This window comes from Theropithecus gelada, chromosome 11 (assembly GCF_003255815.1).
Source record: "Theropithecus gelada isolate Dixy chromosome 11, Tgel_1.0, whole genome shotgun sequence".
In the NCBI taxonomy this organism is placed as follows: domain Eukaryota; kingdom Metazoa; phylum Chordata; class Mammalia; order Primates; family Cercopithecidae; genus Theropithecus; species Theropithecus gelada.
The window spans coordinates 83,553,221-83,581,119 of NC_037679.1; the positions used below are offsets into that span (position 1 = coordinate 83,553,221).

General features: G+C 57.4%; 1 protein-coding gene across 3 annotated transcripts in view; it reads right to left on the reverse strand.

Annotated features, from left to right (window-relative positions):
• Window positions 1-5,389: 5,389 nt before the first annotated feature.
• NCOR2 (nuclear receptor corepressor 2) overlaps window positions 5,390-27,899 on the reverse strand; it is a 166,751-nt gene continuing 144,241 nt past the window's right edge. For 2 of the 3 annotated variants that reach the window (XM_025401526.1, XM_025401524.1), the window contains 17 exons: window positions 26,769-27,055; window positions 24,817-25,171; window positions 23,200-23,421; window positions 22,336-22,587; window positions 21,106-21,255; window positions 20,800-20,949; window positions 20,500-20,707; window positions 17,511-17,938; window positions 16,201-16,350; window positions 15,853-15,998; window positions 15,166-15,359; window positions 14,068-14,217; window positions 13,256-13,404; window positions 11,761-11,814; window positions 8,342-8,566; window positions 7,106-7,285; window positions 5,390-6,554 (listed from right to left, as the gene is read on the reverse strand). In XM_025401526.1, the coding sequence (XP_025257311.1) occupies window positions 6,373-6,554; window positions 7,106-7,285; window positions 8,342-8,566; window positions 11,761-11,814; window positions 13,256-13,404; window positions 14,068-14,217; window positions 15,166-15,359; window positions 15,853-15,998; window positions 16,201-16,350; window positions 17,511-17,938; window positions 20,500-20,707; window positions 20,800-20,949; window positions 21,106-21,255; window positions 22,336-22,587; window positions 23,200-23,421; window positions 24,817-25,171; window positions 26,769-27,055 (3,482 nt within the window). In that variant the 3' untranslated portion in view covers window positions 5,390-6,372. The remainder of the gene's footprint in view (window positions 6,555-7,105; window positions 7,286-8,341; window positions 8,567-11,760; window positions 11,815-13,255; window positions 13,405-14,067; window positions 14,218-15,165; window positions 15,360-15,852; window positions 15,999-16,200; window positions 16,351-17,510; window positions 17,939-20,499; window positions 20,708-20,799; window positions 20,950-21,105; window positions 21,256-22,335; window positions 22,588-23,199; window positions 23,422-24,816; window positions 25,172-26,768; window positions 27,056-27,899) is intronic. The other variant, XM_025401527.1, reaches the window with a different exon arrangement.

The following is a 27,899-nucleotide window of genomic DNA, read 5'->3' on the forward strand; positions in this document are numbered from 1 at the left end:
CACACCAGATGTGCGAGATTCAATGTGCCACATGCAAGACCTTGGTGATGTCCTCAGAAGGGCACCTGTCACTCACTAGGCCCCAGGGAGGGGAAACTGACACAGGATGGGCTCCGCTGCTGGAAAAGGAAGAGGTCACTTCACTTCCCTAAGCATCTGTAAAATGAGCGTAAGGTCTGTGGGCGGCAAGCCAGCCAGGTGCCGAGGCAAGAGACTGAGGGCACGAGCTGTTCCAGTGTAATAAAATACATAAGATAGCAAGAGTTATACTAGATATGGGCCCACAGACCCTGTAGGGCTGGCCCCTACAAAGGTCTCTACCTCCCAGACCTAAAATCAGATTCAGCAGCCCCCTGCCTTGCACTGCAAACAGTGCTCCTTCCCGCAAGTCCATTGAACTTGACACTGGTCGCATCTCTTCCTTGCCAGAATGGGAACAAGAACCAGGGCCTGCGTAGCACCCACACTGTGCCTGGCCCTGCCGCGAGCATGTCGTATATTTAATCTGTTTCATCTTCACGATGGCCCTGCAAGGGGTGGGGAGGATCCTGCGAAGGAGGAAGTGCCCGTGTGAGGACAGCTGGTGGCTTGCAGACTGCTGAGCCCTCTCGGCTTTCTAGAGAATCTGTAAACAACAACTGAATTTTCTTTGATGGCCCTCCTTAGCCTCTCAAGGACAGAATGGCCAGAGAACCCTTCCACAAGCACCAGCTCCCCAGATTTCCAAATGAGCCACTGCTGTGGACCACCTGCAGCTTCTCCCTCCCCACCTCGGCATTTGTCCCTTGCCTCTGGCCACTATCTGATTCCCATACAGGTGAGCAAACAGTGGCTATGTAAAAACAAACAAACAAACAAAACAAACAAACAAAAAAAACCCAATAGCTTTTAGGAAGCAGTCATTCCCTAGAGCAATATCACCACCCCATTCCAGGGAAACTGAGGCATGGTGGGGTCGAACGACAGGGCCAGGACCAGGCAGCTGGCCATGACACGCTGCCCTTGCATCATGCTGATCTCCGAGCCCCTGCCCCTCACACCATGGTGTCCGGTCCCCGACCCCCTCCCCAGGGCGAGGGGGCTGCGTCCTGGCCTCTGCGCTGTGCCAGTCCCTTATCCTGGTCCCACACTGGCCTCCCAGGTCTAATTCTCTCTCACAATCCATCAGCACCCTTGCGAGACAAAACTGCCCCGATTTCAGAAAACCGGCAAGTTACCTTATTAAGCAACGGCTCACCACCCCAGACACTCCTGGGCCCCCACAGGGACTCACGTCCAGCCCATGGTGGTGGGCTCCCAAGGGTCCCTGGCTGGGCCTCACCTCCCAGCCATTGCCACACAGGTTTTCTCCTCTTAGCCTATTCCTTTCCCTAGACCTGCCTCCTCCAGGAAGCCACCCGGACTGCTCCAGTTTATCTGTGTCATCCCAGGAAGGCTTGTCCGGAGCCAACCCAAGGGTCTTCGGGACCAGTCCGTTGCTGCCCTATGGGCAGCAGCTCTTCAGGCTAGTGGCCAGGCCTCCTTCTACGGAGACTTTTGCGCACTTACTGGAGACCTCCTGATCAGATGGAAGTGAAGGAGCCAGGTTCCAGGTGAGGGCCTAGCTCCAATCTTGGGCACCGCCCCTGCCATCATAGTGAGGGTCGCCAACTACTCCCACCAGAAACCCCTGGGCTGCTTGTTGAAAACACAGATTCCTGGGCCCCACCCTGGACCTAGAGCATCAGACTGTCTAGGTGGACCCAGGAATCTGCATTTAACCAACTTCCCGACATCCTAAGACATGGTGACGTTTGCCACCAACTGTCCTTTACAGAGCTCTTTCTAGCTTTCTACTGAGAACTAGACACTCGCAGCGTCAGTTCACAACACACTTGCCAGGGAGGTTCACAGCCAAAGACAGGGTCAGGAGGGGAAAGACAAGAGCTCTGCCCCTCAAGGGTTCTGTCGGATTTGAGACAAGGATTGCACTGTTATCAGAGACACAGCGGGGAGAGAAGATAGGTCAGGGTAGTGTGCTCTTCAAGGAAGTAACGCCCCAGCTGGGTTTTGAAGTGTGTATAGGGGTTTTCCAGGGAGATAGGGGTCAGGGGAATAGCATGAGTCTTCATTTTAAAGATGGAGCAGTGAAAAAGCCACACAAGACAGGGGTGGGATGACGTCTTTCTTTGGGGGTAAGTGGGATGACATTTTTCTTTGGGGGTAGGTAGGATGACCTCTTTGGGGGTAGGTGGGATGACCTCTTTGGTGGTAGGTGGATGACATCTTTCTTTGGGGGTATGTGGGATGACATTTTGGGGGGTATGTGGGATGACATTTTTGGGGGTAGGTGGGATGACGTCTTTATTGGGGGGTAGGTGGGATGACGTCTTTTTTGGGGGTAGGTGGATGACCTCTTTGGGGATAGGTAGATGACATCTTTCTTTGGGGGGTAAGTGGGATGACCTCTTTCATTAGGGGGTAGGTGGGATGACCTCTTTGAAGGTTGAGAATCAACTGACTGTAGCTGGGAGACGGAGTGGACCCTCTGAGGGCAGCAGGCTGCAAGCTTTCCATGCACCTGCAAACAACCGCCTGGGTTGGGTCTGAGTCCCTGGTCCTCAGAGAAGACATGCCGTGGTGCTGAGTGGTACCAATTTAGAGGCACAGAGATGGGGGCTGGGCTGAGCCCTGTGGTCCACTCCCATCTCTCCGTCTCACTGGTGGCTGAACAAGGTGCTGTGGGATCTTGGGCCTCACCAGTGTGAGTGGGCAACCCCTGGCGGCTGGCATGACCAACACCCCAACCCATCCTGGATTCCGGGTGGGGGCCGCTCTGCCCTGGGTGGAGGGCAGGACTGCCCGGGACAGGGCTCTTTGCCAGCCCCACACTGCCATCTGCCTGCCGGCCTCAGAACTACAGCCCGGTGCCAGGCTCAGCCCTGTTGGGACGCCATTAAGCCCAGTGCACAGATGAGAAACCAAGGCCCAGAGGGCACCCGAAACGTCCCCAGGTTCACATAGATCGCAGTCACCAAGCTGGAATCCAGGTCCTGCATAGGCCCAAGGCTTCAGCTTATTTTTACCCTGGGCACAGTAATCAGGGTGGGATACTGAGAGCCAGTGAGGTTGGGCAGAGTCCCTGAGGATGCCCCTCCTCCCTGTTCCCCACTCCAGGGGAGGCAGGACTCTGGGCAAGCCTGGGCCCTGGAGGCTTTTGGTCCCCTGGGAAGGTTGGGGTAGGAGGTGACAATTTCTGCTTCCAGTGGACTGTGGTTCTCCCCTCCATTGCCCCTCAGTCCTGCAGGGCTGGTATCTGCAGTGCTGGATGTGAGGCTGCTCAGACACCAGCACAGGGCCAGGGACCCCCAGCTTCAGCCATCCTTGCTGGCAAATCCCCATCAGAGTCCCCAAGGCTGGGTCCCATCTGTGCCAGCACTACCTCTTTGTCCCTGCTCACCAGTAGCTGGGCCCGGGTCGGCCCTCTTTGGGGATTTGGGACTGCCTGTTTCTCGGTGAATTGAGGCCAGCACCCCAGACTGCCTGGGCCTGAAGGCTGAGGGATGGGGACAGGCAGAATTCCAGGACCCTGGGACTCCCACGCTTAGCATGACTCAGATGCAGTTCTGAAGGAAGAGCGAAGAGAGAATGCCCTGCTTTGCAGGTTATCTTGTGCCCATGAGGGGCAGAGGGCCCACCTCCCACCCGCTTTGCACTCCCAAAGGTTTTAGGGGCCTGAGAAGCTAGCGCCATCCTAGGAACCCACCCAGCAGAAGGACTCAGCTTTCGCAGGGCAGGCGTTTCCTAGCTGCCAACTGTCCACACGTCTGGTGAGTCTTGGGTGGAGTGGGACACGAACTGGGGGTCTTCACTCTACAGTGGCTCCAGGAATGCCATTGGGGCAGAGCTGACCTCATGGCTCTGCCAAGTGGAAAGGTTCTCTGACCTCTGCTCTAGGATGGGGGCAGGCCTCAGAGGCCACACTCAGGCCAGCGCTGTCCCCATGGACTTGGGGACATAGAATGGCTAAGAGGTTGTGATGGGGCTGTCCAGATGGAAGCCCTAGTGGGAGGCTTCAAGCCACTCCGAACCAGCAGGGGAAGCTCCAGGGCAGGGGTGGGCTTCCTCCCTCTAGGAAAGCAGGCAGTGGCTCCACAGGGGGCCCCAGTGCACTCCCCATGCCAGGGCACCTGTAGCTATACCTGGGGGCCAGTGGGCAAATGAAGTCTCTTCCAGCTCAGCCACCCAATCTGGCTCCGGGGACTGACACTGCACATGGGACCAGGCACCAGCTGTGGTGTCAGGCTTTGGGGAAGTGTAGAGGGACAGCCGTGCTGCTGTGGCAGCATAGGGAAAGAGCAGGAAAATGAAGGGGAGGGCCAGGCCACTGGCACTGAGGGACAAGGCCAAGGGTGACCGGGTCAATAGCAAAGAACTGTGGCCATTCCCAGGTTTCACTCTGCTCCAGAAGGGATGCTGTGGGCACAAGACAGGGCACACCCAAGATGTGGTACACCTGAACTCAAGAGGCAACTGAACGAGCTGGCAGGGGTTGCTCTCTCTCCTGCCTGTATTGAAATCACACCGGGACATCCCCTATCATGATCTCCATGGGCAGGGATGACATTAAAAGACTCCAATTAGGATGTGATGGCCATTCTGGACTCCACAGGTGTGAATATTAGATACCTTCACTATGGGTGTGAATACCCAACACCCTCACCTTATGCATATTTGATACTCTTGCCATGAGTGTGAACATCTGACACCCTCACCATGGGTGTGACTACTTGACACCCTTGCCATGGTGTGAATACCTGACACAAGAGTGTGAATACCTGGCATCCTCTCACCATGAGTGAACATCTGACACCCTAACCATGGTGTGAATACCTGACACCATGAGTGTAAACATGATACCCTCACCATGGTGTTAACACCTGACACCATGGTGTAACACCTGACACCATGAGTGTGAACATCTGACACCCTCACCATGGTATGAATAACACCATGAGTATGAACATCTGACACCATGGGTGTGACTACTTGACACCCTCACCATGGTGTGAACACATGATACATGGGTGTGAATACCTGACACCCTCTCACCATGAGTGTGAATGACACCCTGTGTGAATACCTGACACATGCATGTGAACCCATGTGAACATCTGACACTCAACATGGGTGTGAACACTTGATACCTTCACCACAGATGTGACTATTTGATGCCCTCGTGATGTCCTTACCAAGGGTATAAATATTCAACTCACAAAAGGATCCACTTCCTGGTGACTCAGAGGGATGTGGCCTTAGCCCTTCAAGGGTATACTCCCACTGTCCTCTAAACCCCAGCTGCCTGCCCTATTGGCTGCCCAGTGTGAGGCAGAGAAGAAACCTTTGTAACTGGAGTATAATTCGCTTTTTAATTAGAACGACGTGTGTAAATGACAGAATACCACCACCCTGTGCAGATGGCGGCCACAGAATACGCATCGAATTCATTCTGCCCAAGGAAGGGAGGGAGGGAGGACACAGCGGGGCGTGAGCCAGCAGTCCCCGCCCCCTTGGTCCTGCGAGTGATGGGGTCACCGACTGTCGGCCTGCACACGCCTCTTGAACGGTAAGCAGAGATCAAAAGCACAGCAGCAGTAATACTGGGTAAGTCCTTCCTTGCGTAAAACATCTGAATTAATTCATTGAAGGTATCAAAAATATACCCTGTAAACCAATACATCATTTACATCTGCCTTTCCTTCCCACCGCTGCGGCAACGATGTGTGAAAAAAACAGTCCAGTCCTCGGAGCATCCGTTCGCCCCAGGCCGCACCTGGCCCTTTTGTCCGCCCACCTGGCCTGACTTGGTTTCCAGCAATCTCGTTGGCTGGGGCAGCCTGTGGGGACCAGAACGAGCGCACTGGGGGCTGGACAGGGCCTGCGTCCGTCTGTCCAGAGCGCTAAGCGGGATGGGAGGCGGAGGGAGGGCGCGGGGGCTGCGAGCTCAGTTTAGACTTTGGTTCCAAATGCATTTGGGGGAGGCAGTGGCGTGGAGGTGCGTGGTCGTCCTGCTTTGGGTCCCTGGCCGCCCCGGCCGCCTGCGTGTGGCTGCCACACGCCTGCCGTGCCCCCTCCCCGGCCCCTTCCCCTCCCTTCCCGAGCACCAGGTAAACATCCCCTGAGTAAGGTCTGCACAGGGCCAGCCCGGGGCGGGAGTCTTAGTTAAGGCTTTAGGCAGGCAAGGATGCCGGCTCTGGACGGACGGATGGATGGAGGCGCAGGCGTACTCAGGGGCTCCTTCCTCGTTGGGGGGAGTCGGCACCCACCCTGCTCCTGCCGGGCTGTTCCTGTGGCTCGCTGGGACCCGACACCGCCCCCCTCCCCCGTTCTGAGTCACTCGCTGTCGGACAGTGTCTCGTACTGCGAGCAGAGCAGTGGCTTGGGCTCCTCGTCCCAGGCATGGTGGGGGCCAGCGAGGGGCCCACTGCCCGCGGGGAGGCCCGGTGGGGGTGGGGAAGCCATGACACCCGCCTGCAGCCGCATGATCAGGGGATTGTAGGGGAATGGTGTGGAACCTGTGGGAAGAAGCAAAAGATGCCCAGGAGGCCTCTGTGAGCCTGGCAGGCCCTGCCCGTGGCCTGCCCACCACACTGGGAACAGAGGCCTTAGCGGTTCTGTCCAACAGCCCTCCCAGCCCTTTCTAATTGCGAACCGCTCTCAGAACCATCTGCCTCTCTTCACCTGTGCTACTTCCATCCCCGTTCACACCCTGCTGTCTTCTGCCTGGACTATAGTAGCCCCTTCACCATCCCTCTGGTCTGTTCTCCCAGGGGCCTTCTGACCCTGTGTTAGATCAGCATTTCCTTTCCGAAAGCCCTCCATGGCTCCTTACTACCCATCAGAGGAAGTCCAGGCTCCCCTGCATGGCCCACCAGGCCCAGGTGATCTGACCCCAGCCACACCCTTTTCCTCTGCCGGTGCCCCTGGAGGAAGCATGCTGACCGTTTGTGAGCCAGGCTCAGTTGCCCAGGACCCTGGACGGCATCTCCACAGAACAGGCCTGCGTCTGAGCTCTGCACGCAGCAGGCGCTCGGCATTCAGTGCCCTGTCCCCACCTGGTGCCCACCTGCTGACGAGGGCCGGTCCTCCCACACACGGTTGGTGAGCGGCGTCCGACGGTTGCAGTCTCCCTCTGAGTGCACTGAGGAGACGGAGGGTGGCCGGTCCCCAGACGCCAGGCCCGGGGCCGGGGACTTGGCTTTTCGGCTGCTGGGTCTGCCAGAGACCTTGGCCTTCCCGCCGCCGCCTGCAGGGGGACAAGATGGGAAGGGGCTGCGTTGGGCAGTGAAGACAGCACTGACACTGCGGTGGGGCCACAGGGGCGGGGTGAGGTCCTGCCATGGGCCCTCCAAAGAGGGAGAGCAGCGATGTAAACCCCTCCTCCCTGCTGCCCACCCCAGCTGGGAAGCCAGGCTTGACCAGAGGGCCAGCCATGAGCCTGGAGGGTGGAGCTCAGTTTCTGCAGGGTGGGGGGAGGTGGCTAAACTGTCTGCTGTTCGCAATAGCCCCCTGGGCTGTCCTGCAGCGACCCCAGCCCCAGGGGCTGAAACCCTAACCATGAAGCCTGGGCTTCCGGTTTGACTCTGAGCGTGGCCTCAGGACCATGCTAAGGCTAGGCAAGCTCCAGGCCCCGTGCAGAGAAGTCAGGACCCCTGAGGCCAGGCCTGACCCCCAGGGAGACTCCAGAAGCTTCCTGGGGCTTCAGTGTCTAGGTTGGACAACTGCAACTCTCTCCTCAGCTCCCTGCTCTGATACAGATGGTACTGATGGGGACCCAGGCAGATGGGGGGCCGACCCCTAAGGCTCCCTGACTCCCGGGGCTGACACAGACCCTGGGCTCCTCCCCACCAGGCTAAGGGGCAGCTGCGGACACACAGTGGGCCTGGCAGATGCTAAGCACAGGCCTGGCTGCCATCCCCCTGTCCACGTGGTGTGGGTGGGCCTTCACTCCAGCCTGGTCTCCCCCAAGGAGACAGATGGGCCAGGAGGCTGGCTCCCTGCAGGGAGGAAGGCAGCAGGACTAGGGGGCAGACGGCAGTGTGAGTGTCCGAGGGAGGCGGCAGCACTTCGGGCCTAGTGGTCAGGAGGGCCGGGGCTGGGGGGTGGCGGAGGGTGCAGACACTTGGGGGGTGTCAGCCCAGCTTCAGATTAGCAAACTCCAGAACAAGGTCAAACACGCACAAAAATAAAGTCACAAGCTCCAAAGCTTGAGGAGGGGGTTGTCAGAGGAGCGCGGAGGAGCGAGGATTAATCACACCGGGGGTGGGGACAGACGGGGGCGGGGCGGAGGTGGCCTGCAGACCTGGCGAGGTGAGTGTGTGGTCACTCCGTCCGTCAGCAGCGGTTATGGGCATAGCAGCGGGCAGGCTGGCACTGGCATTCAGAGGGTTAAAAGCATTGGCGCTGAGCGGCGGGGACTCTTCCCACTGGTCATATTTACCCATGAGTGCCTTTCTAATTATGGCCTCCAGCCCCATGTTGGTGCTGGCATGTTCCTGCACCGCCTGGCTTCTATAGGTCATAAGGCCTGGGAGAGAGAGACAGACAGACAGACAGACACATGGGGGCCGGGGAGGGGAGCCAGAGGGGTGACGGAGAGAGAGAAGGGAGAGAGAGAGGGGAGGAGGAGGAGGAGGAGGAGGAGAGAGAAATACACAGTGAGCACATTTCGGCAAAGCAACATATTTATTTCCCTATCCCTCCCCACCCTTTTTTTTTCCTGCTGGGTGGTGATAAAAGGGGAGAGGCTGGTTCCTTCTACCTGGGGCCCCGGAAGCTCTTGGGCACTGCCAGGGAGGTGGGGTGGGGGAGGTCAGATGCCCCCGCCAGCCCCATCCTCATTCCTATTCTGTCCTCTGGGAAATCACAAGCCCTGTCTGCACCTCCAATCCTAGCTGGGCTGTTTTTTTTTTTTTTTTTTTTTTTAAATCCCAAGTGGCCTTAATGGAGAGGGTGGGAGATGGGAGGGCTGCCCTGTTTGGGGAACAGGCTGCTAGAAAATTGGGTCAAGCCAGAGCTGGGGGCTGGCGGGGGGCTGGGGAAGGAACTGAGAGAGAGAAGGTGACCAGATGGTCCTCCCGCTGCCCCACCTCCACCTGTGTGACCTGGGATGTGCAGCCCCCTGCCTCCCCCACAAGCTGGGCCTACTCTCCTCCCTCCGCCTCTCCCCACCCAGGAGCCACGAGGAGAAAGAGGTGCAGAGACGGATGCTGAGGGCGAGGTCGTAGCCATGCAGTTACGGTGCGTGCAGGGGACAGGGCAGAGGTAGACACAATCACGGGACCAGCCCTGGTCCGGCCCCAGCTGGCCCAGCCACCCAGTCCCAAGGACAAAGTGGTCGAATCAACAAACCGGTCCCAAGAGGATGCTTCCAGAACATCCCCTGACAATCGTGGGAAACCTTTTCTGTGAACCAGATTTCCTTTCCGTTCTTTCTTTCTTGTGAACCATGTGGAGGTGGGGGACCTTTACAAACCCCCATAGGTGCTGTCTTTTCAGAATTTTTATGAAACCAAACCAGACTTTGCTTTCAAAAGCCCCCAGTGAATCCCCATCCCACCCTGCCTACCACGGGGCAAGAGGTTCACGGATTTTTAAACTTCTGCTCTGAATGAATTGTATGAATACAAAGTGGTCAAATCGTCTTTCTGACCACTTGCTCCTTTGTAAACTAAACTGAGGCTTCCATGAGGTTGCAGGTGACGCAGATGCTTTGAAAATCACGTTTCTGTAGCAACTGCTGGCTGCCTGCGTTTTCTTTTCCCTTTTGGTTTCAAATGCGTTTGTAGCCAGGGATGCTCACACCTTTTCTGCTGTCTTGGCCACATTTCTGCAGCCCTTTAAAAAAAACAGCCATGTGCATGAAGAAAAAGCAACATTTCCAACAGGGGTGAGTGCTGAAATCACAGCAGCGCGACCCGGTCTTCTACCCAAGGCCACGAGTCCATGACCTGATGGAGCTGGCTCCAGGCTTAACAATCTCCATTTATAAAGGCGAAGTCTGACACAGGCTGAGTGGCAAAGACTGGCGCCTGGAAAATTTCTTCTTGTGGACGAAAACTGCATAAAAAGAAAAAATCAGGCCGGGTGCGGCTGCTCACGCCTGTAATCCTAGCACTTTGGGAGGCCAATGTACGTGGGTCATCTGACGTCAGGAGTTCGGGATCAGCCTGGCCAACATGATGAAACTCCGTCTCTACTAAAAACACAAAAATTAGCCAGGTGTAGTGGCGGGTGTCTGTAATCCTGCTACTTGGGAGGCTGAGGTGGAAGAATTGCTTGAACCTGGGAGGCAGAGGCTGCAGTGAGCCGAGATTGCACCACTGCATTCCAGCCTGGGTGACAGAGCAAAACTCTGTCAAAAAAAAAAAAAAAAAAAAAAAATTTCAGTTGAGGTGGGAGGATCCTCAGCTTGAGGACAGGAGTTCAAGACTAGCTTGGGTAACATATCAAGAGCCCGTCTCTACAAAAAAGTTAAAAAATTATTTGGGTGCAGTGGCGTGTGCCTGTAGTCCCAGCTGCTCAGGAGGCTGAGATAGGAGGATCATCTAAGCCTGGGAGGCAGAGGCTGCAGTGAGCCGTGATCACACCACTGCACTCTGGCCTGGGTGACAGAGAAAGACCGTGCCTTAAAAAAATAAATACAAAGTATTTATATACAAGTGTTAGCATAAATCTTCATTGTACCATGCCATGAATTTGTACATACAGATACACCTGCGTGTCTAGCACCTGCTTAAAGATTTAGAACATCCCAGGAACATTCATTTCTAACCCTCTTGTTGTTTCGACCAAATTGTCTTCTTCTCATTGCCTGAGGCTTAGCAAAGCCCCTGGTGTCTAGTCACTAGGCGGGTGGAGGTGTCCTAGTTGGGACTCCCATTTAGAGGCCTTGATGACCCTGATACTATCTGAATGACTGTCCTTTGCTCATTCCCACGGCTCAAGGCCCGGGAACGTCCCCCAGGGAAGATCAGGAAACCTCTCCGACCTCCATCCCGGCCTCGGCTTCCACCAAAGGGCCAGAGGACAACCAGGCACCCACACAGAGGCAGCTGACTCCGAAACTGCCTCAGCCCCACTGGGCCAGGCCTGCCCATGCGGAGTGGCCCCCGGAGGCCACACCCCAGACTCACCAAGGAAATACACAATGGGGCCCTCCTAGAGGATGGGGCTCCAACCCCAAGGGACCCCTAAGTCCAAAAGATCATAGAAGTCTTAAGTTTCAGCTTAAAAGTGCATGTCAATTTTATACCTATCTCTGCCACACACCTGCATTTGATCTTGAAAAAAAAGGCCTCCCAGTTCCCTGGCTGGAATTAAGGAATGAAGCTCTGGCTATAACAAATGCCCGGGTGAACTCGGAGGCTTGTGCTCTGAGCTCAGGCCCACTCCTTGTCCAGACACGCACATCTCCAGCTGAGACTGGTGAAGAAGCAAGGTGAGTTTCCAGCTGGTGAGGATGCATCTGACACTTACTAACCACCCGAGGGGATCTTAACTCCAGAGACTCCCTGCACAGCGAGGGTCCTTTCTACAGGGGAAACAAGCCTCGCCTGCCTGTTGTGTGACTGAATCCTGCTGTGCGGTTAGTTCATCCCAGAATGAGGGGGTGCACTTGGACTAGCGAAGGCTCCTCGTCCCTTAATGACAGCTGGAGCAGGGGTGGGGAGAGAGCGCCGGGGACCTGGGCGGCCATATAGCAAGGGCTGGATGGGTTACCTGTTCCGGTGATGGCGGGCATATTGAAGATCTCCGTCCCAGGCTGGCCGATATCTGGAAGCGGGTGACAGAATGGGTGAGGCCCCCAGGTCTCTGGGAATCACCTGCCCTACCAGTCCTGTGTGGTCCAGGCCAGGTGTGCTGGCATCACCTGGGGAATCTTGTTCATCGCAGGTTCTGATGCAGCAGGCCTGGGACAGGGCCAAGGGTCTGCATTTCTTTTTTCTTTTCTTTTTTTGAGATAGAGTCTCACTCTGTCACCCAGGCTGGAGTGCAGTGGTGCAATCTTGGCTCACCGCAACCTCCGCCTCCCAGGTTCAAGTGATTCTCCTGCCTCAGCCTCCTGAGTAGCTGGGGTTACAGACACCTGCCACCACACCTGGCTCATTTTTGTATTTTTAGTAGAGACAGGGTTTCACCATGTTGGTCAGGCTGGTCTCGAACTCCTGACCTCAGATGATCCACCTGCCTCGACCTCTCAAAGTGCTGGGATTACAGGAGTGAGCCACCGCGCCCAGCCAAGGGCCTGCATTTCTAACCAGTACCCTGGGGATGTCAACGTACCCTGGGGATGCTGATGCTACGGTTCCCTGGACCACACTTACAAGGCCCTGGAGTTACCAGCCTGGGTCAGAGATTTTTTTTTTTTTTCTTGAGACAACTTCTTGCTCTGTTGCCCAGGCTGGAGTGCAGTGGTGTGATCATAGCTCGCTGCAGCCTTGACCTCCCAGGCTCAAGCAATCCTCCCATCTCAGCCTCCCCAGTAGCTGGGACTATAGGTGTGTGCCTGGTTTTTAAATTTTTTATAGAGATGGGGTCTTGCTATGTTGCACAGACTGGTCTTGAACTGCTGGCTTCAAGCAACCCTCCTGCCTCATCCTCTCAAAGTGCTGGGCCTATAGGCATGAGCCACCATGCCCGGCAAGCCAGTGACTATCTGCAAGGTTTCTACTCCAGCCCCACGAAGGAAAGAGCATCTGTGATTTGCCCAAACTCCCCTGGCAGATGTGGCTTCTTGGGGTCAGGGACTATGACAGATTCTTTATTTGCCCACCCACTCACATATTCTCTGGTGGATCTGCTAAGTGACAGGCCCTGTGCTAGGTACTGGGAAGCAGAGTGGGACGTTCATACCCAGAAACCACGTCAATGGGTGCAAAGCCACACAGGTGCTGAGTGTGGGAGGCACCCAGCCCTTATGTGGGAGGGACCCAACCCCTGGTCCCAGTATTCATGCAGGTATTCACTGGGCACCTGCTATGTGCTGGGTGCTATTCTGTGCCAGTAAGCTCCTACGGAAAGCCCAGCAAATCAAGAAACTGCCCTAGGGCTCTCCAAAGGTGAGACTAAGGGCCTGGGGGAAGGCGGTCAGCAGGGCCACTTAGTTTTCGAAGGTGCACCGTGGGTTTCTGCTACTGGGCGGCTCCAGCGACCCAGGCAGGCCACCCCCCCACCCGTGGCCCCATGCTTCCCCGGGAGCCTGCAGGCCCCTTACTGTATTCAGGCTCATTCCGGTTGTGGGTGTTCAGCTTCTTGTTGATCTCTTGCTTCTTGGACTTGACCATGGCGGAGTTGCTCTCGGTCAGCTTGCTGAAGAAGGCTGGCGGCTGGCTGGTGTTGCCTGGAGACTTGGAGCCCATCCTGCTGTGAGGATCAGACACCTCACATCAGTTCACTTGGTGCTGAGCTTGCATGCCTTTGATGACAGGGAACTCACCACCTGAGATGCCTTAGACATTTGGAAGCAAGCTTCACCCATCCCCACGCCTGCATCCCCTGCCTGGTAGAAGATCACGGCTCCTGAAATCTCCTCTGTGGTTCACCCATCCTGGGGCTAGGGGTGTCTTGGGAGACGCCTGGCTGTGTGGTGGGCTGCCTCTGACCACTTGCTCCAGCCTGACCCTCTCAAAAGAGCCCCAAGGATTGAAATTGGGTTCCGATCATGCCCTTCCCCAAGGCCAGCGGCCCCAGCTTCCTTCTCAGGCCCCACTTCACCCATTGCCCCCAGTCTGGCCCAGCACACCTAGCTCATTATTTCTTAGAGGTTCAACAGGGGCCGGCAACAGGGGCCTGGACCAGCTGAGATCCCAGCCCAAGGCACAGAAAGCTACCACTGTCTCCCCAGGGAGGGTGGGCATGTATTACACCCCCAAGTTGGCGAAACTTGCTTAGCAGGCTCGAGGTCACCCAGCTGAGCCCTGTGCCCTTGTCACTCTCCACACAGCACCATGGTGGACTGGGGCCAAGGATGGGCAAGGAGCTGATACCAGAGCATCTCAGGGGCAGTCCATGTGCCCACAGAAGTACCTGGGCTCTGTCTGCTCCCCATCCCGGTACAGCAGCGGGTACACAGCACTCCGGGAGTGCCCTGGCTCCGTCATGCCCTCCGGTGGGGACACAGGTTCAATACCGTCCTCACCACCACCCAAGACCGACGTCTTGCTTGGCTCTGGAGACCTGGAGGGAGAAAGGGCCCCAGATATGGTCAGAGGTCTCCCTCCTGAGGGGACGCACTCCTCCACTCTAAACCAGGGCCCTGCACGCTTTCCTGTACCTGGCCAAATCATAAACGTTTTAGGTATTTTCGACCACAAGTAATCTCTGGCACGTATTGTTATTATTTTTATTTTTTAAAACAACTCTTTAAAAATGTAAAATCATCGTTTTAGTTCATGAATTGTACAAAAACAGGGCTCAGGCTAGATGTGGCCCATGGTCCATAGTTTATTGACCCCTGCTCTGAATTCTGGTTGGACCCCAGTGCCAGCTACACCACTGTCCCCCAAAGATGTCCTGCTGTCTTACCATATCTGTCCTCACACACACATTCCCCGCCGCCCCCACCAAAATGCCTCCTTCACCCTGGAGCTCAGGGCCCTCCCCTCTCTTCCTCTTTGGACCCCCAGAGGCCCCAGGGTTCACAAGGGTGGGAGTGTGCGTGAGCATGTGCGTGTGTGCAAGCATGTGCGTGTGTGTGCACTGACAGGTGTGCGTGTGTGTGTGCATGTGTGGAAAGGCTGCTCTCTAATCATACAGCCCTGGATCAAACCCCCTCTGTCACCTACTGACTGTGTCCCTGTGGGCAAGTGAATTCACGTCTCCAGGCCTTAGTTTCTTCATCTGTGAAATGGGGAGAGTGCTGCCTGTGTCTCCTGGGGGCTGTGTGTAAAGGGTACACATTGAGTGCCTGGAACCCACTGAGCACAGTGTGCACTTTTATCGGCTATTATTGGTTATGTATCCGCTCTGTGACTTCCCCATCTCCCGGAGCTTCCATTTCTTGCCTGTGCAATGACACCAGGCGGGCCTCGTATGCAGCTGAGCTCAGACCCAGCTCTGAGGCAGGCAGCTGACGAAGGCCTCCCACCGGCTGACCAGCAAGAGGCACCCCCACCCCACGCTCACCTCTTGCCCCCTTCGCTGTTGGGGGAGCCACGGGCCGGGGCACCATGGTCCGGGGGCGGGAGGTAGAGGTCACTGGGTGGGCGGCGGAGGTCCAGGACGGGGCAGCTGGCCCCAGGGAAGGAGTACAGGGGGGCGGGCAGGGGTGCGCTGAGCTGCTGTGGGTGGTGCCGGGTGTAGTCCTGTGTGATGACCTCCTGCAGGCAAGCGGGGGGCCCAGGGTCAGGCAGCACCCTCCTGCCAGAACCTTCTGGGGGTGGGGAGGGGCTAGATGGAGCTTGGGGAAGAATCCTGGCTGGGGCCAGCTTCCTGGGCGACTGTGGACCTGCCCGCCACCCTCTGGGCCTCTGTGTCCCCGGGTGCATGGGAGTCGGGCTGTGGTCAGTGGTCCCAAGCTGGTAGTTGGCAGATGGCTGATATGACCAGCCCATGACACTGAGAAACCCGGGCCACCAGGAGGGCTTCATTGCCCGTGAAGATGCTGTTGGCTCGCATCGCAGGCTCCACCCATGGATGAGGGGGTGGTGATGGTATGGGTGCTCGGGGCTCTGGGATCTCACCCTCACCCACGCCCTGGATCCCCCAGCCACCCCACCAGGACAGAGGGGCTGTGGGGTTCCCCATCCCCTCTCCAGGCCCGGTGCCCCCAGGGGCAAGGATGACAAGGTGTGGCAGAGAACGCGTAGTTACACTGATGTGCTGGGCCAGAGTGACCACCCGCTGGTGACCTTTGACCCCCGGGGCAGTCTGGAGCAGCGGGCTGGATGAGGGCTGGTTCTCGGGCAGCGGCCGCAGGTGTGGAAGGTGGGCGGCCTCCCCGCCGAGCTTCACGGGGCCTGCAGGCAGAGCAGAGCTGGTCAGGGGGTGTCTGCTGGCCCCAGGGCTGCTGGGCCCAAATCCCAGCCCTGTGCCTTTGAGCCTCATGACCCGGCCGATTCCTTGGCCTTTAGGCACCTCTCTTTTCCCATCTGCGTGATGGGGCCGTGAGGGTCCTCATTGTGCAGGGTTTCTGGGGCCTGGGTACTGGGCGGGGCGTACCTGGCTGCTTGGGCCGCATCTCCCCCTCCAGGTGGCTCTTGTCCAGCTCTTCCAGGTGCTTGGAGAGCCCCTTGTCGTGTGTCAGGCTGGGTGAGCTCACAGGGCTGACGGGCTCCACCCCTTCAGGGCTGTAGCTGCTGCCGTGGTAACCTAGGGCAGGCAGGGTGCAGAGTCAGGCACCAGGCCCAGGGGCTCGGGGTCCGAGGGGCAGGGCTGCCCTCCCAGCTGGCTGGATCCCCGTGGGGTCAAGGGGAACGCAAGCTAGGGGTGGGGTTTGGGTACCCAAACAAAGTAAGGCAGAGAGGGGTGTTGGGGAGAGAGAGGGAGGCCAAGGGAGAGATGGAGAGAGATGGAGAGAGATGCAGAGCCTGGGAGAGACAGAGACAGAGGGAGATGGAGCCACAGAGAGAGATGAGGCCAGAAGGGACAGAGATGGGCTCAGGTGGTGGAGGCGGGGCGAGGCCAGCGTGAGACAGGGACAGCGTGGGTCTCTGGGGGAAGGAGTGTGTGGGGCAGAGTGAGAAGTGGGGGTGTGGCTGGGAGTGACCCTGGGTCCCCGGGCCCCGCCTGAGCTATAGCCTTGGCCATCCCAGTCCAACAGAGAGGAGCCATGAACTAGGGCCAAGGTAGGGGGCCAGATGCAGAGGGTTCCCCTTTTTCTGGGGTACATGGGCTGGGGACAGGGCAGGATGCAAGAACTGGGCCCAGTTCCTCCTCGACAGTGCAGGCCCCCGCCCCGCCTCAGCTTCTCCCTGCACCGCCTGTCTCCTGCACCGCCTGCCTCCACTTCCCCCTAGTTCAGCTGCATCCAGGCAGCCGACAGGTGGGGGCATAGGCCTGAGCCCCCCCGCAGCCCCATCCCTGCTCCCCAGACACAGGCGCAAAGTGGGAGATGGGGCGCAGTCGAAGTCAGAATCACAGATCCATTCATTAAAGGAAAAAAAAGCAAAAATCCAAAAAAAAAAAAAAAAAAAAAAAACCATGGTAAAATGATGTGCAAATGATGAGCGCCCCCAAACCAGAGGGGCGGGCGCGGCCGGAGTAGTCGTCAGCACGTGCAAACCGGCGAGGACGGACGGGCTTCAAAACAAAATACCGAAACCAACAACGAAAAAAACGGGGGCCAAAGTAAAAAGCAGAGATCTGAAAATATCTTTGGACCACGAGACGGGGTGGGTGCGGGCCGGAAGTCTTACCATCGCGAGGGGAGCCGTTGGCCAGCGCACCTCCTTCTCGCGCCCCTTTATCGTGAGCAATTTGACGCATGATAATCGCGTCTATGAAGGTGGCCGCTGTCAGGGTGGTCTTACCCAGAGAACGGAGTTCCAGTTCCTGGATGGAAAAGGGTTTACTTTGAGTCTTTTCCCGGTGCGGGTCCGAGGCCGAGGCGGGCGGCGCCGGCGGGTCCGGGCTGGCGTGGTGGGGTGCGAGGTTCTTCGCAGGGGTGCGGGCGATGGTGGCGTGGCCAGAGACGGGGGGCGCTAGGGGCCGGGGCTCCGAGCCCTTGTTGGGGGAGGAGGCGGGCTCCAGCCCGGAGCGGGCTGGGGGCTTGGCGAGGAAGGCATGGCCGGTGTCTGCTCGGGGCCGCTCTGGCCGGGCGACCCGGGGAGACTCCTTGGGCAGCAAGACGGGCTCCATGAGGGTAGGGTAGACCCCATCGAGGGTGCCGCCCAGTGGGCAGTGGGTGGCGGGTGGGAATGTGGCAGCCGGGCGAACGGGTGAGGAGGTGGAGGTGGACCTGGGGGAGGAAAGAAGACAGTCAGGCGGTCATGGGAGCTGCCCCCTTCCTCCACCACCCTCGGTGAGTCCCCATTGCCCTGGAATAAATCCACATTCCCTGCTGCTCCCAGAGTGAACCTGCCCTCCTGACTGTAACCTGTCAGACTCTGTGTGGTATGGTTTGACCTATCCCACTCATTCGTCCATTCATTCCTTGCATCTTTCCAAAACTTCTGATTAAGCAGCTACTAGGTGCCAGGCACTGTTCTAGACACTGTGAATACAGCGGTCATAAAATGGATGCAAGCATCTTACCATCTAATTCAGAAAACAGACTATGAACACGTTAACAGACATCCCAAGCCCTACAGAGCCTGGTAACTGTGTGGAGGCAGTCAGTGAGGTGCCAGGAAAGAAGGGCAAGGAAGCTGAGGCAGGGCTAGGAGGTCTCCAGGGAGGGGGCACACGAGGGAGCTGGGCCTGCTCAGGATACCGGAGGAGCTAAAAAAGCCACGTGAGGAGCAGGAGAGCAAGAGGAAGGACCCCGGGGGGCGGCCAGGGTGAATGCTGAGAACAGGGAATGCTGCTGTTCCCAGCTCTGTGAGTGAGAAGCTGGGGCACAGCTGCCCCTGCACAGGGCTGAGGCTGCAACAGGAGCTGGCTGCTCCACCCACTCGGCCTTCCTGGAGCCCTGTGTTTCCATGGGGGGGCGCCCCCATCTCTCACTAACTCTAACTCCCAGGGCCTCATTCATGAGCGGGCAGTGGGCAGGTGCATCCCACAGAGCCTGTGTGCGGAACCCTGCTCTCCACAGCTGGGGGTTAGTGCTTCATGCACCTGCTGGGCCTCTGAGTCGGGGGTGACAAAGTCACCACTGCTTTTGGGAAATGATACCATTTTTCATTTTCATTGGAATCATGACTAGGGGAGGGTATGACTTCAGCCACTCAAGCGGAGGTTGGGGCATGGGTACTTTTTGAATGAAAATTCATTTTGGAGGAGTAAGTTGCCTCTAAATAGGTCCTGGAGGCTGGGTGCAGTGGGTCATACCTGTAATCCCGGCACTCCGGGAGGCTGCGGCAGGCAGATCACTTGAGGTCAGGAGTTTGAGACCAGCCTGGCCAACATGGTGAAACTGCGTTTCTACTAAAAAATACAAAAAACTAGCCAGGCGAGGTGGCGGGCACCTGTAGTCCCAGCTACTGAGGAGGCTGAGGCAGGAGAATGGCATAAACCCGGGAGGCGGAGCTTGCAGTGAGCTGAGATCCGGCTACTGCGCTCCAGCCTGGGCAACAGAGCGAGACTCCGTCTCAAAAAAAAAAAAATTAGCTGGGCATGGTGGCATGTGCCTGTAATCCCAGCTACCTGGGAGGCTGAGGCAGGACAATCGCTTGAACTTGGAAGGCGGAGGTTGCAGTGAGCAGAGATCATACCACTGCACTCCAGCCTGGGTGACAGAGTACAACTCCATCTCAAAAACAAAAACAAACAAACAAACAAAAGTCCCGGGCAGGGAAGGGTGTTAAGGAGCGACCCCACTCCACTGGTGAAGCAGCTCTGACCACAGTCTCTGGAGTATATGTCACCAAAGGGCACTCAGGGGCCTCTCCCATCTCAGAGAAACTTGGGACTTTGTCCAGGCAAGAGGGACACCTCTTTTCCTTGCTGGCCTTGCTAAATGTGGGGGACCAGGAAAGCCTTTCCTCACAGCCCCCATTCAGTCTCTCCCTCTCCACAGATTCTATTCTCAAACCAAATAACCTCCCCACCTACTCATCCCACCACCCAACCCATCGTCCATCCACCTGAGCCTCCATCCACTCATGCCCCCAATTACCCATCCAACCATCCATTCCATCATCCATCTCACCCTACCACCCACCCATCCATCCACCCACCCAGCTAACCCAGCCATCTATACTCTTACTCACCCACCTACCTGCCTAACCCAACCACCCACCCATCCACCCACCCACCCAGCTAACCCAGCCATCTACACTCTTACTCACCCACCTACCTCCCTAACCCAACCACCCACCTATCCATCCACCCAGCTAACCCAGACGTCTATACTCTCACCCACCCACCTACCTCCCCAATCCAACCACCCACCAATCCATCCACCCACCCAGCTAACCTAACCATCTATCCTCCCACTGACCCACCTACCCACCTAACCCAACCACCCACCCATCCATCCATCTATCTGGCTAACCCGGCCATCTATCCTGCCACCCACCCACCTACCTAGCTAACCTGATCATCCACCCATCCACTCAGCTAACCCAGCCATCTATCCTTCCACTGATCCACCTACCCACCTAACCCGACCACCCACCCATCCATCCATCCACCCAGCCAACCCAGCCATCTATCCTCCCACCCACCCACCTTACCCACCTAACCCACCCACCCATCCATCTACTACTCACACTACTCTATTCTTCTACCCCCACACATCTGCCCACCCACCCACCTCCCATGTACGTCCCACCAAGCATCCTCTCATCCGCTCATCCTCCTACTGACCACCCATCCACCCGCCCGTCCCCTCCCCTCCCCCGTGCCAACCTGGCCCACCTCAGGACCGTGGGCGTGCTGGGCTCTACAGCGGTGATGATGCCCTTCATGCCTGTGTTGTGCAGCACACTGGGCCTCTGCTGGAGAGCGTCCTGGGTCCGGGGGGAGATGGGCGAGTGCTGGTGGGCATGGGAGTGGGACGCGGGGCGGCTGCTGCTGCCCCCACCCCCGCCGCTGCTGCCACTGCTGCCGCTGCTCTGCTCTGTACCTGGTGACAGGCAGTGGCATCAGCAGGGGGAGGCCTCCTGCGGCCCACAGGGAGTCCCGGGGCGGGGACGGTGGGGGGCTCTGATGCCCTACCGGGCCTCCAGATGGGCGCATGCTCCACCGTTGTGGAGGATGTGAGGATGGACTTTTCCCGCTCCCGATCCCGGTCACGCTCCCGATCCCGGTCTCGCTCCCGCTCGGACGAGGACGTGGTGGTTGGTTTTGTCAAGTGCGTGGGGCCTCCTAGGAAACCCAAAGGCCAGAGACTCAGCCCCAGGGCCCAAGAAGAGCCTGGCTTTGTCTTCTAGGCTGGGGCAGAGAGAGCAGGGCCTGCCGCCCATCCCCAGCCACCTCCCATGGATGCCGGGGTCCCCACCCCGGACTGGGCAGTGGCGCTACCTGGGGAGAGTGGGGAGCTGCTGTGGCGGCTGCTGAAGGGCTGGGGTGCGGTGGGGAGGTAGGCAAGGCGGTCCATGGCGGTGGCTGGGGTGCCTGGCGTTGGGGGCACCAGCACGGGCAGGTGTGGCACTTGGGACAAGTCAATGATGCCTGCGGGAGGTGTTGGGCCAGGGCTGTAGCCACAGGGAGGAGAGAGGCCAGGCTGCCCACCGGCCAGATCACCCTCCTGGAGAGCATGGCACACACTCCTGGAGCCAGCAGAGCTGGTGGCGGGCACTCCCTCCTCAGCTCCCAGCACCAGCCATAGAACCCTTTCCTGAATGCTCAGGTTCTCTCAGTCCCACCTCCTCTTCTGCTCCCAAGCCTGAGCCGCGGCATCTCCTGCAGCTGCCCTCACTGGTTCCCATCTCAGGCCCTCTGTGCCCCTTCAGCCTCTCACACCTACACAATCCATTCCCTGTATTCAACCCACGCTGTTCAAAATACCTAGTGTGACTTCGGCTCTTCCAGCTGAACCCCAACTAGAACTTGGTTATTCCAGAAGCATTTCTGAGGACAGCCCTGGAACACGTGCATGCAAAGCAGCTGTGGGCTGTTTACGAGGCAAAGGAACAAACTCCAAATAGCCTCACCTCACATTTTCATCTTTTTTCTTTTTTTTTGAGACAGAGTCTCGCCCTGTCCCCCAGGCTAGAGTGCAGTGGCACAATCTCCGCTCACTGCAACCACCGCCTCCCGGGTTCAGGTGATTCTCTTGCCTCAGCCTCCTGAGTAGCTGGGACTACAGGTGCGCATCACCATGCCTGGCTAATTTTTGTATTTTTAGTAGAGACGGGGTTTCATCACATTGGTCAGGCTGGTCTCAAACTCCTGATCTTGTTATCCACCCACCTCGGCCTCCCCAAGTGCTGGGATTACAGGCACGAGCCACTGTGCCCAGCCACATTTTGATCTTTCTTTAAGCTCCTGAGGCCCCTGTATCCTAAGAGTATACACAGATGCACGCACACCCACTGAGGATGCAGCCAGGAGGCACACGCCGGCACTCACCTACCAGATGCCAACCAGCACCCACGGCATGCACAACCCCAGGCCACCCACTCAGGTCTGTTCACACAAGGTGACACACAAGGTGACCAGGTCCAGCTGCCTCTGCAAGGCCACAGGGTACACGCATGTCCTTTGGGAATAAGGCCAAACCCAGTGGAGGTGGTCTGCCTGCCCACGCACCTCGGGGGCCGGCAGCGTAGTTGAGTGCCAGCGAGGACTCGCGGGGCGAGAGGCCCCTCAGCATGTCGGCTCGCTGGGCCATGGCGGTGGCTGCGTTGTGGTGCATCTGCTGTGAGGTGATGTAGTCATTGATGATGGTCTGCCGGTTCTCCAGCGCCGCCGTGTCGGGGTAGCCGCGGATGAGGTAGGGTGGGTACAGGTGTGGGTAGGTGGGGTTGGGGGCCAGGTGCCGGGGCAAGTAGTAGGCAGCAGCTGCGGGGCAGAGGGGAGCTCATGTGAGGCCAGCCACACCTAGGCCTGATGGTGTCGCTCCACCTGTCTGGATGCCCCCTACTTCTGCAATGGATAGCTTCTCCCACCTACATGTGCGGCTGCCCAAAGCACAAGCCAGAACTGAGCGCCCGACAGCAGGAAAACATGGCCCCAGGACACAAGGGGGTGACTTCTATGAAGGATGCTTTTTGCACGGAAGTTGTCCCAAACATAGGACATCCCCATGCAGATGAACACACTAAAGGGATGCGACATTTTAAAAAGATTTTCAGATCATGTCTATTTGAAAAACGCATATACACAAGTCCTCATTCGATACCACTGCATTGCTAAAGGCACTGATCAGTCCTGCAGGAAAAGAAAACCACTGAAATGTTTAACCCCACATGTCCTGCAAACTACTAAGAGAAATTCTGCTCCAACCTAAGCTGGTCATGATTACACTGTTGGGTCTTCCAATCTCGAGGCCTCAGTTTCCCCATCCAGGGGAACCTGACAGTTGATGCCTAAGGAGTCCCTGAGGGAACACTGATGAGGTCCCTGGCCCTGTGCAGCACCACCGCAGGGTTCTGGGAGCCCCGGGGCAATCACCTGCGTCCAGAGGGATGCCGCGGGGTATGGAGGTGGGGTCGAAGGCCAGGGGGATGTGGCTGCGATACAGGTCCACGCCACTCACGCCCCGAAGTAGGTGCTCATAGGGCGAGATGGGGTGTGGGTGGTGCTCGGGCACAGTGCTGTGCGGGGACTTGGCGATCTCACGAGGCGTCGACGTCAGCTTTCGGTCCTGGGATGCCTTGCTGGACGAGAGGCTGCCTGTGGACGGGCAAGGTGGATGCATCGGGCCTCTGCACCGGCTCCCCATGCAGGGCCTCTGGGGCTGGCGTTTATGGGGAGTCGTTTGAGGGTAGGGTCCTCGGGATCCCAAGGACCAGGCCTCTTCATTCACTCCTTCATTTCTTCATTGCCTTAGTTCACTTTTTTGCTTTGACTCATTTGCTCTTGTGTTATAGTTTTTAAAAAATTCATTCTTTAATCCATTCACTCAATCAATAAAAAAAATTGATGCAGCCTCTACAATGTGGCAAGCATTGTTGTGAGAACTGGGGACACCGCAGTGAACAAAGCAGACAGCAATCCCAGCCCCCACGAACTGACATTCAATGGGAGAGACAGGTGATAAACTAGCAAACAAATGAGAATTACAGAGTGAAACACCCGCGGAAGAAAATTTGCTTTCTTTTTTTTTTTTTGAGATGGAGTTTCACTCTTGTTGCCCAGGCTGGAGTGCAGTGGCACGATCTCTGCTCACTGTAACCTCTGCCGCCCAGGCTCAAGCGATTCTCCTGCCTCAGCCTCCCGAGTAGCTGGAATTACAGGTGCACACCACCACACCCGGCTATTTTTTTTGTATTTTTAGTAGAGAGGGTTTCACCATGTTGACCAGGCTGGTCTTGAACTCCTGACCTCAGGTGATCTGCCTGCCTCGGCCTCCCAAAGTGCTGGGATTACAGGCGTACGCCACCATGCCTGGCCGGAAGACAATTTTAAAACGTCACAGCATGTGATATGAAGTGGGGAGAGGGGGTTTGGTTAGAAGAAGCCTCTGCAAGGATGTAACATTGAAACAAAGACCCAAGGGATGGGAAGAAACCCGCTGTGTAAAGATCTGGAAGGCAGGGACATGGCAGGCAAAGAGGAGGAGCCATGCAAAGGTCCCCAGCAAAGACGGAATTGACCCAGCTGAGCATGGCCAGGGAACAAAGAGAAAGGGGGCCTGGGGCTGGGGCTGGGGAGGACGAAGGAATCTGGTTGAACAAGAGGCAGGCAGGGCCCCAACATGCAGGCGCCCCAAGGCCATAGCAAAATGTGTGAAGTTGCTAGAAGGATGAAAGCAGGGAAGTAGAATAATTTGATTTGCATTTTTAAAAAGTATTCGGGCAGCTGTTTGCAGAGTGGATTACAGCAGGAAGAGGGAGGGGCGTGGGGGAAAGTAGGTGAGACACCATGGTGGTCTGGGAGGTGGCAAGAAATTGGACAGGGTTTGGAATTGGAGGCAGAGCCCACAGGACTGCAGGTGGTTTGGATGTGGTGGACAGCAGGTGGCGAGGATGACCCGGGTGCGAACTAAGCTAATAGTGGATGGGGAGGCACAGCTTTCCCAGACAGGCGCCCACCCCACTCAGGCCCACGTACACCCCACTCACTCACCCTCCTGCAGGCGCGGCGTGGGCTCCCGCGTGGTCACAGGCGAGCCTCGCGGAAGGTGGCCAGCGAAGGGTGCCCCATGGTCCTCATAGGTCAGGGGGCTCTGCCGCGGCTTGCCCAACTCAGGCACAATGACCGGGGCACCACGCGCAATGGAGCCCCCCGAGCTGCCGGCGGTCCCCGGCCGGCTCTTCAGGCTCTCCTCGTAGCAGGCGCGTTCCAGTGCCCGGGCGTCAGCCATCACGTCCAGCGGGTGCACAGGTGGGAACGTCCGGCCGGGGCTGCCGATGAGGGAGCGTACGTCGTGCTTTTTGGAGCCAGTGGTGGACGTGCCGGTGTCGTACTTGAGCGGGGTGCCCTGGGGCAGAGGGGGTGTGAGCTCCAGCCTTGGCCACAGCCATAGCCCAGACTAGCTGCATCCCCCTTCTGAGCCTCAGTTTGTCATCTATAAGATGGAAGTGACATCTTATGCCTCCAGAGGCAGGGAGACGGAGAGCTTTGCTAACCCTGAGATGGGCACACTTGTTACTTACTGCCCTGCCCACCCCGGGCCTGACCCTGGTCCCCAAGCTCCCTGGGAGAACTGCTGAAAGGGGTAAAAAGTTCGGCAGTCTGCTCTCCCTGCTGCGAGTGGTAGGCCCTCTCATGGTCCCTGGAGTTCGCCAGAAAGACGCCCAACACCCGCATGTGGGTAAAACCTTTCCTCTGTTCAGCCTGAGACCCTCCGTGGCCCACCCAATGCCGAGCAGAGAAAGTCAGCACCCAGACTCAATGCCACCCGCCCTGAGGCTTTCAGCCCCGGGGACACTGAGGTCAGGGCTGAGGTGTTTGCTCTCGGGACTGAAAGGGTGGCTGAGGAAATGGCGGGGGTTACAGTCCAGACTGGGACCTTCGTAGCCAGGCCACCAGGTCCCCTGCCCCTGTTCAGCAGGCTTGGGAGACACTGATGTGGTGGGGCCTTAGGGCTTTGCAAGCAACAAAACTCTATTTAGGGATGTCTTCATTACTTTCATAAAAAGGGGAACTGCCCTTGTTTTTCAAAAGATTATTCTAGAATCTGGCCCCTGTCTTGGTAATGCGGTGGATGCTTGCCAAGGACTCCATAATTGCCTAGGGGCTGAGAGCCAAACCCTTCCCCTGGCATTCAGGGATCTTACTGCTTCCACCTTCTCCCCGGCTTCAAAACCTTCCTGCAAGCTGGAACCCCTCCCGGGACACCCACCCCAATCCTTCCGCCTCACAGCCCCACAGCCCCAGAGTGGCTCCCACTCTTCTTCCCCTTCACAGGAGACCACCTCTGCCTACATGGAAGGACGGTGGCCTTCAGGGGCTTTCCACCGAGCAGCTCCTCGTACCATCGGCACGGAGCTTCCCCTACTGCGCTGGGGCTGCCTGGTGGGACTGGGGCCTCTTATGGTGCAACCTGCTGGGGGGTGCAGTGGATGCTGCAGCTGTAGGAATATCTGGATTTGGGTTTCACAGCTGCATTTGCTGCATGACTCTGGGTGAGTCGTTGAACCTCTCTGAACCTCCATTTACTCAGCAATAAAATAAGGTCATTAAGAAAACGACCTCAGAGCGTTGCTAGGGGGTGAAACAATGAACGCATGCAACATCCTCAAGCCGCGCCAAAGATTCAACGGAGGCAGTTATTCAGTTACTCGTGACTGTGTTGAGTCCTGTGGCCTTGGAAGCCTGCCTGGCTTCTCTGGGCCTCAGTTTCTCTCCCTGAATGGGAACAATGGGAGTTCAGTGGAATGAGGTCAGGAGCCTGATGCCCCCTGCACAGCCCCGGAACTTGCACAGCCGAGGCCCAGGGACGAGCAGTTGGTTGACTGTAAGGCAGGCGAGGGCTCTCAGCCTTGGTTTCCTTATGTGGAGAGGCCCAGGGCAGTGTCCCATAGCCACCGCCGCCCCTCCTAGAACTGGGCCTACCTGCCTGGCCCCAGCCGTACCTGCGTGATGGAGCCCTCCTTGAGTGGCCGCGGGGCCAGGGGCAGCTCGGGCGTGTGCCGCAGCTCCTCGCGCGGGATCTCATGGATGGAGCGGCCCGCCTCCTTCACCGTGGCCACCAGGCCCTCATGGGCCGGCTTCAGCTTCAGGGGGCCCAGGGCCTGCGTCTTGTAGGCCTCGGTCAGGTCCCGCGGGGGCGGTGGGGGTGGAGGCGTGCCCTCCCGCTTTAGGAGCTTGGCCTCCCGACGCAGGTAGTCCTCCTGTGCTTCCACGTAGGACCGAGGGATCCCTGCCGGGCGGACAGCACTGACCCTCACGCCCTGCCCCGTCCAGACCCACCAAGAGCTTCTGCACCAGTGGGTTCTGGAGCTAGACTGCCTGAGTTCGAATCCCCACTTGCTGTGTGACCTTGATCAGGGAATCTGATCTCTCTGGGCCTCAGCTTCTTCATACATAAAACGAGAATATTAACTGAACCACCTCAGTAAGTCGTGAACACTATGAAATCATGAAGCTAAAACCACAGGCTGGGTGCAGTAGCTCACGCTTGTAATCCCAACACTTTGAGGGGGCTGTGGCAGGGAGATAGCTTGAGCTCAGGAGTTTGAGACCAGCCTGGGCAGCAGGGCGAAACCCCATCTCTACAAAAATACAAAAATTAGCTGGATGTGGCAGTGTGCATCTGTGGTCCCAGCTACTCGGGAGGCTAAAGTGGGAGGATTGTTTAAGCCTGAAAGGCAGAGGCTACAATGAGCTGAGATCGTGCCACTGCACTCCAGCCTGGGCAAGAATGAGACCCTGTCTCAGACGCCAACAACAACAACAAAATAAAGATAAAAAATAAAGACCACAAAGCTGCCAAGTTCACAGTAGCTGGCTGTGCCATGGACCAGCCACGAGAACCTGAAAGAGTTCTCAGAGCTCTCCAAGCCTCTCCCAATCGCATGTGCCTCACCAGGATGTTCTGTAAAACGATATGCCGGTTAGTGCCAAGCACAGGGCAGTTGCTATGTAACACCTAAAAGCAGAGGGGTGATCGGCGGTCTTTTGCTTTTCATTTTTGTTTTCAAATAAGTAAAAGACACCCTTGCTCCGTAGCTCACGTACTGATCACGTACGCATGTACTACAGGC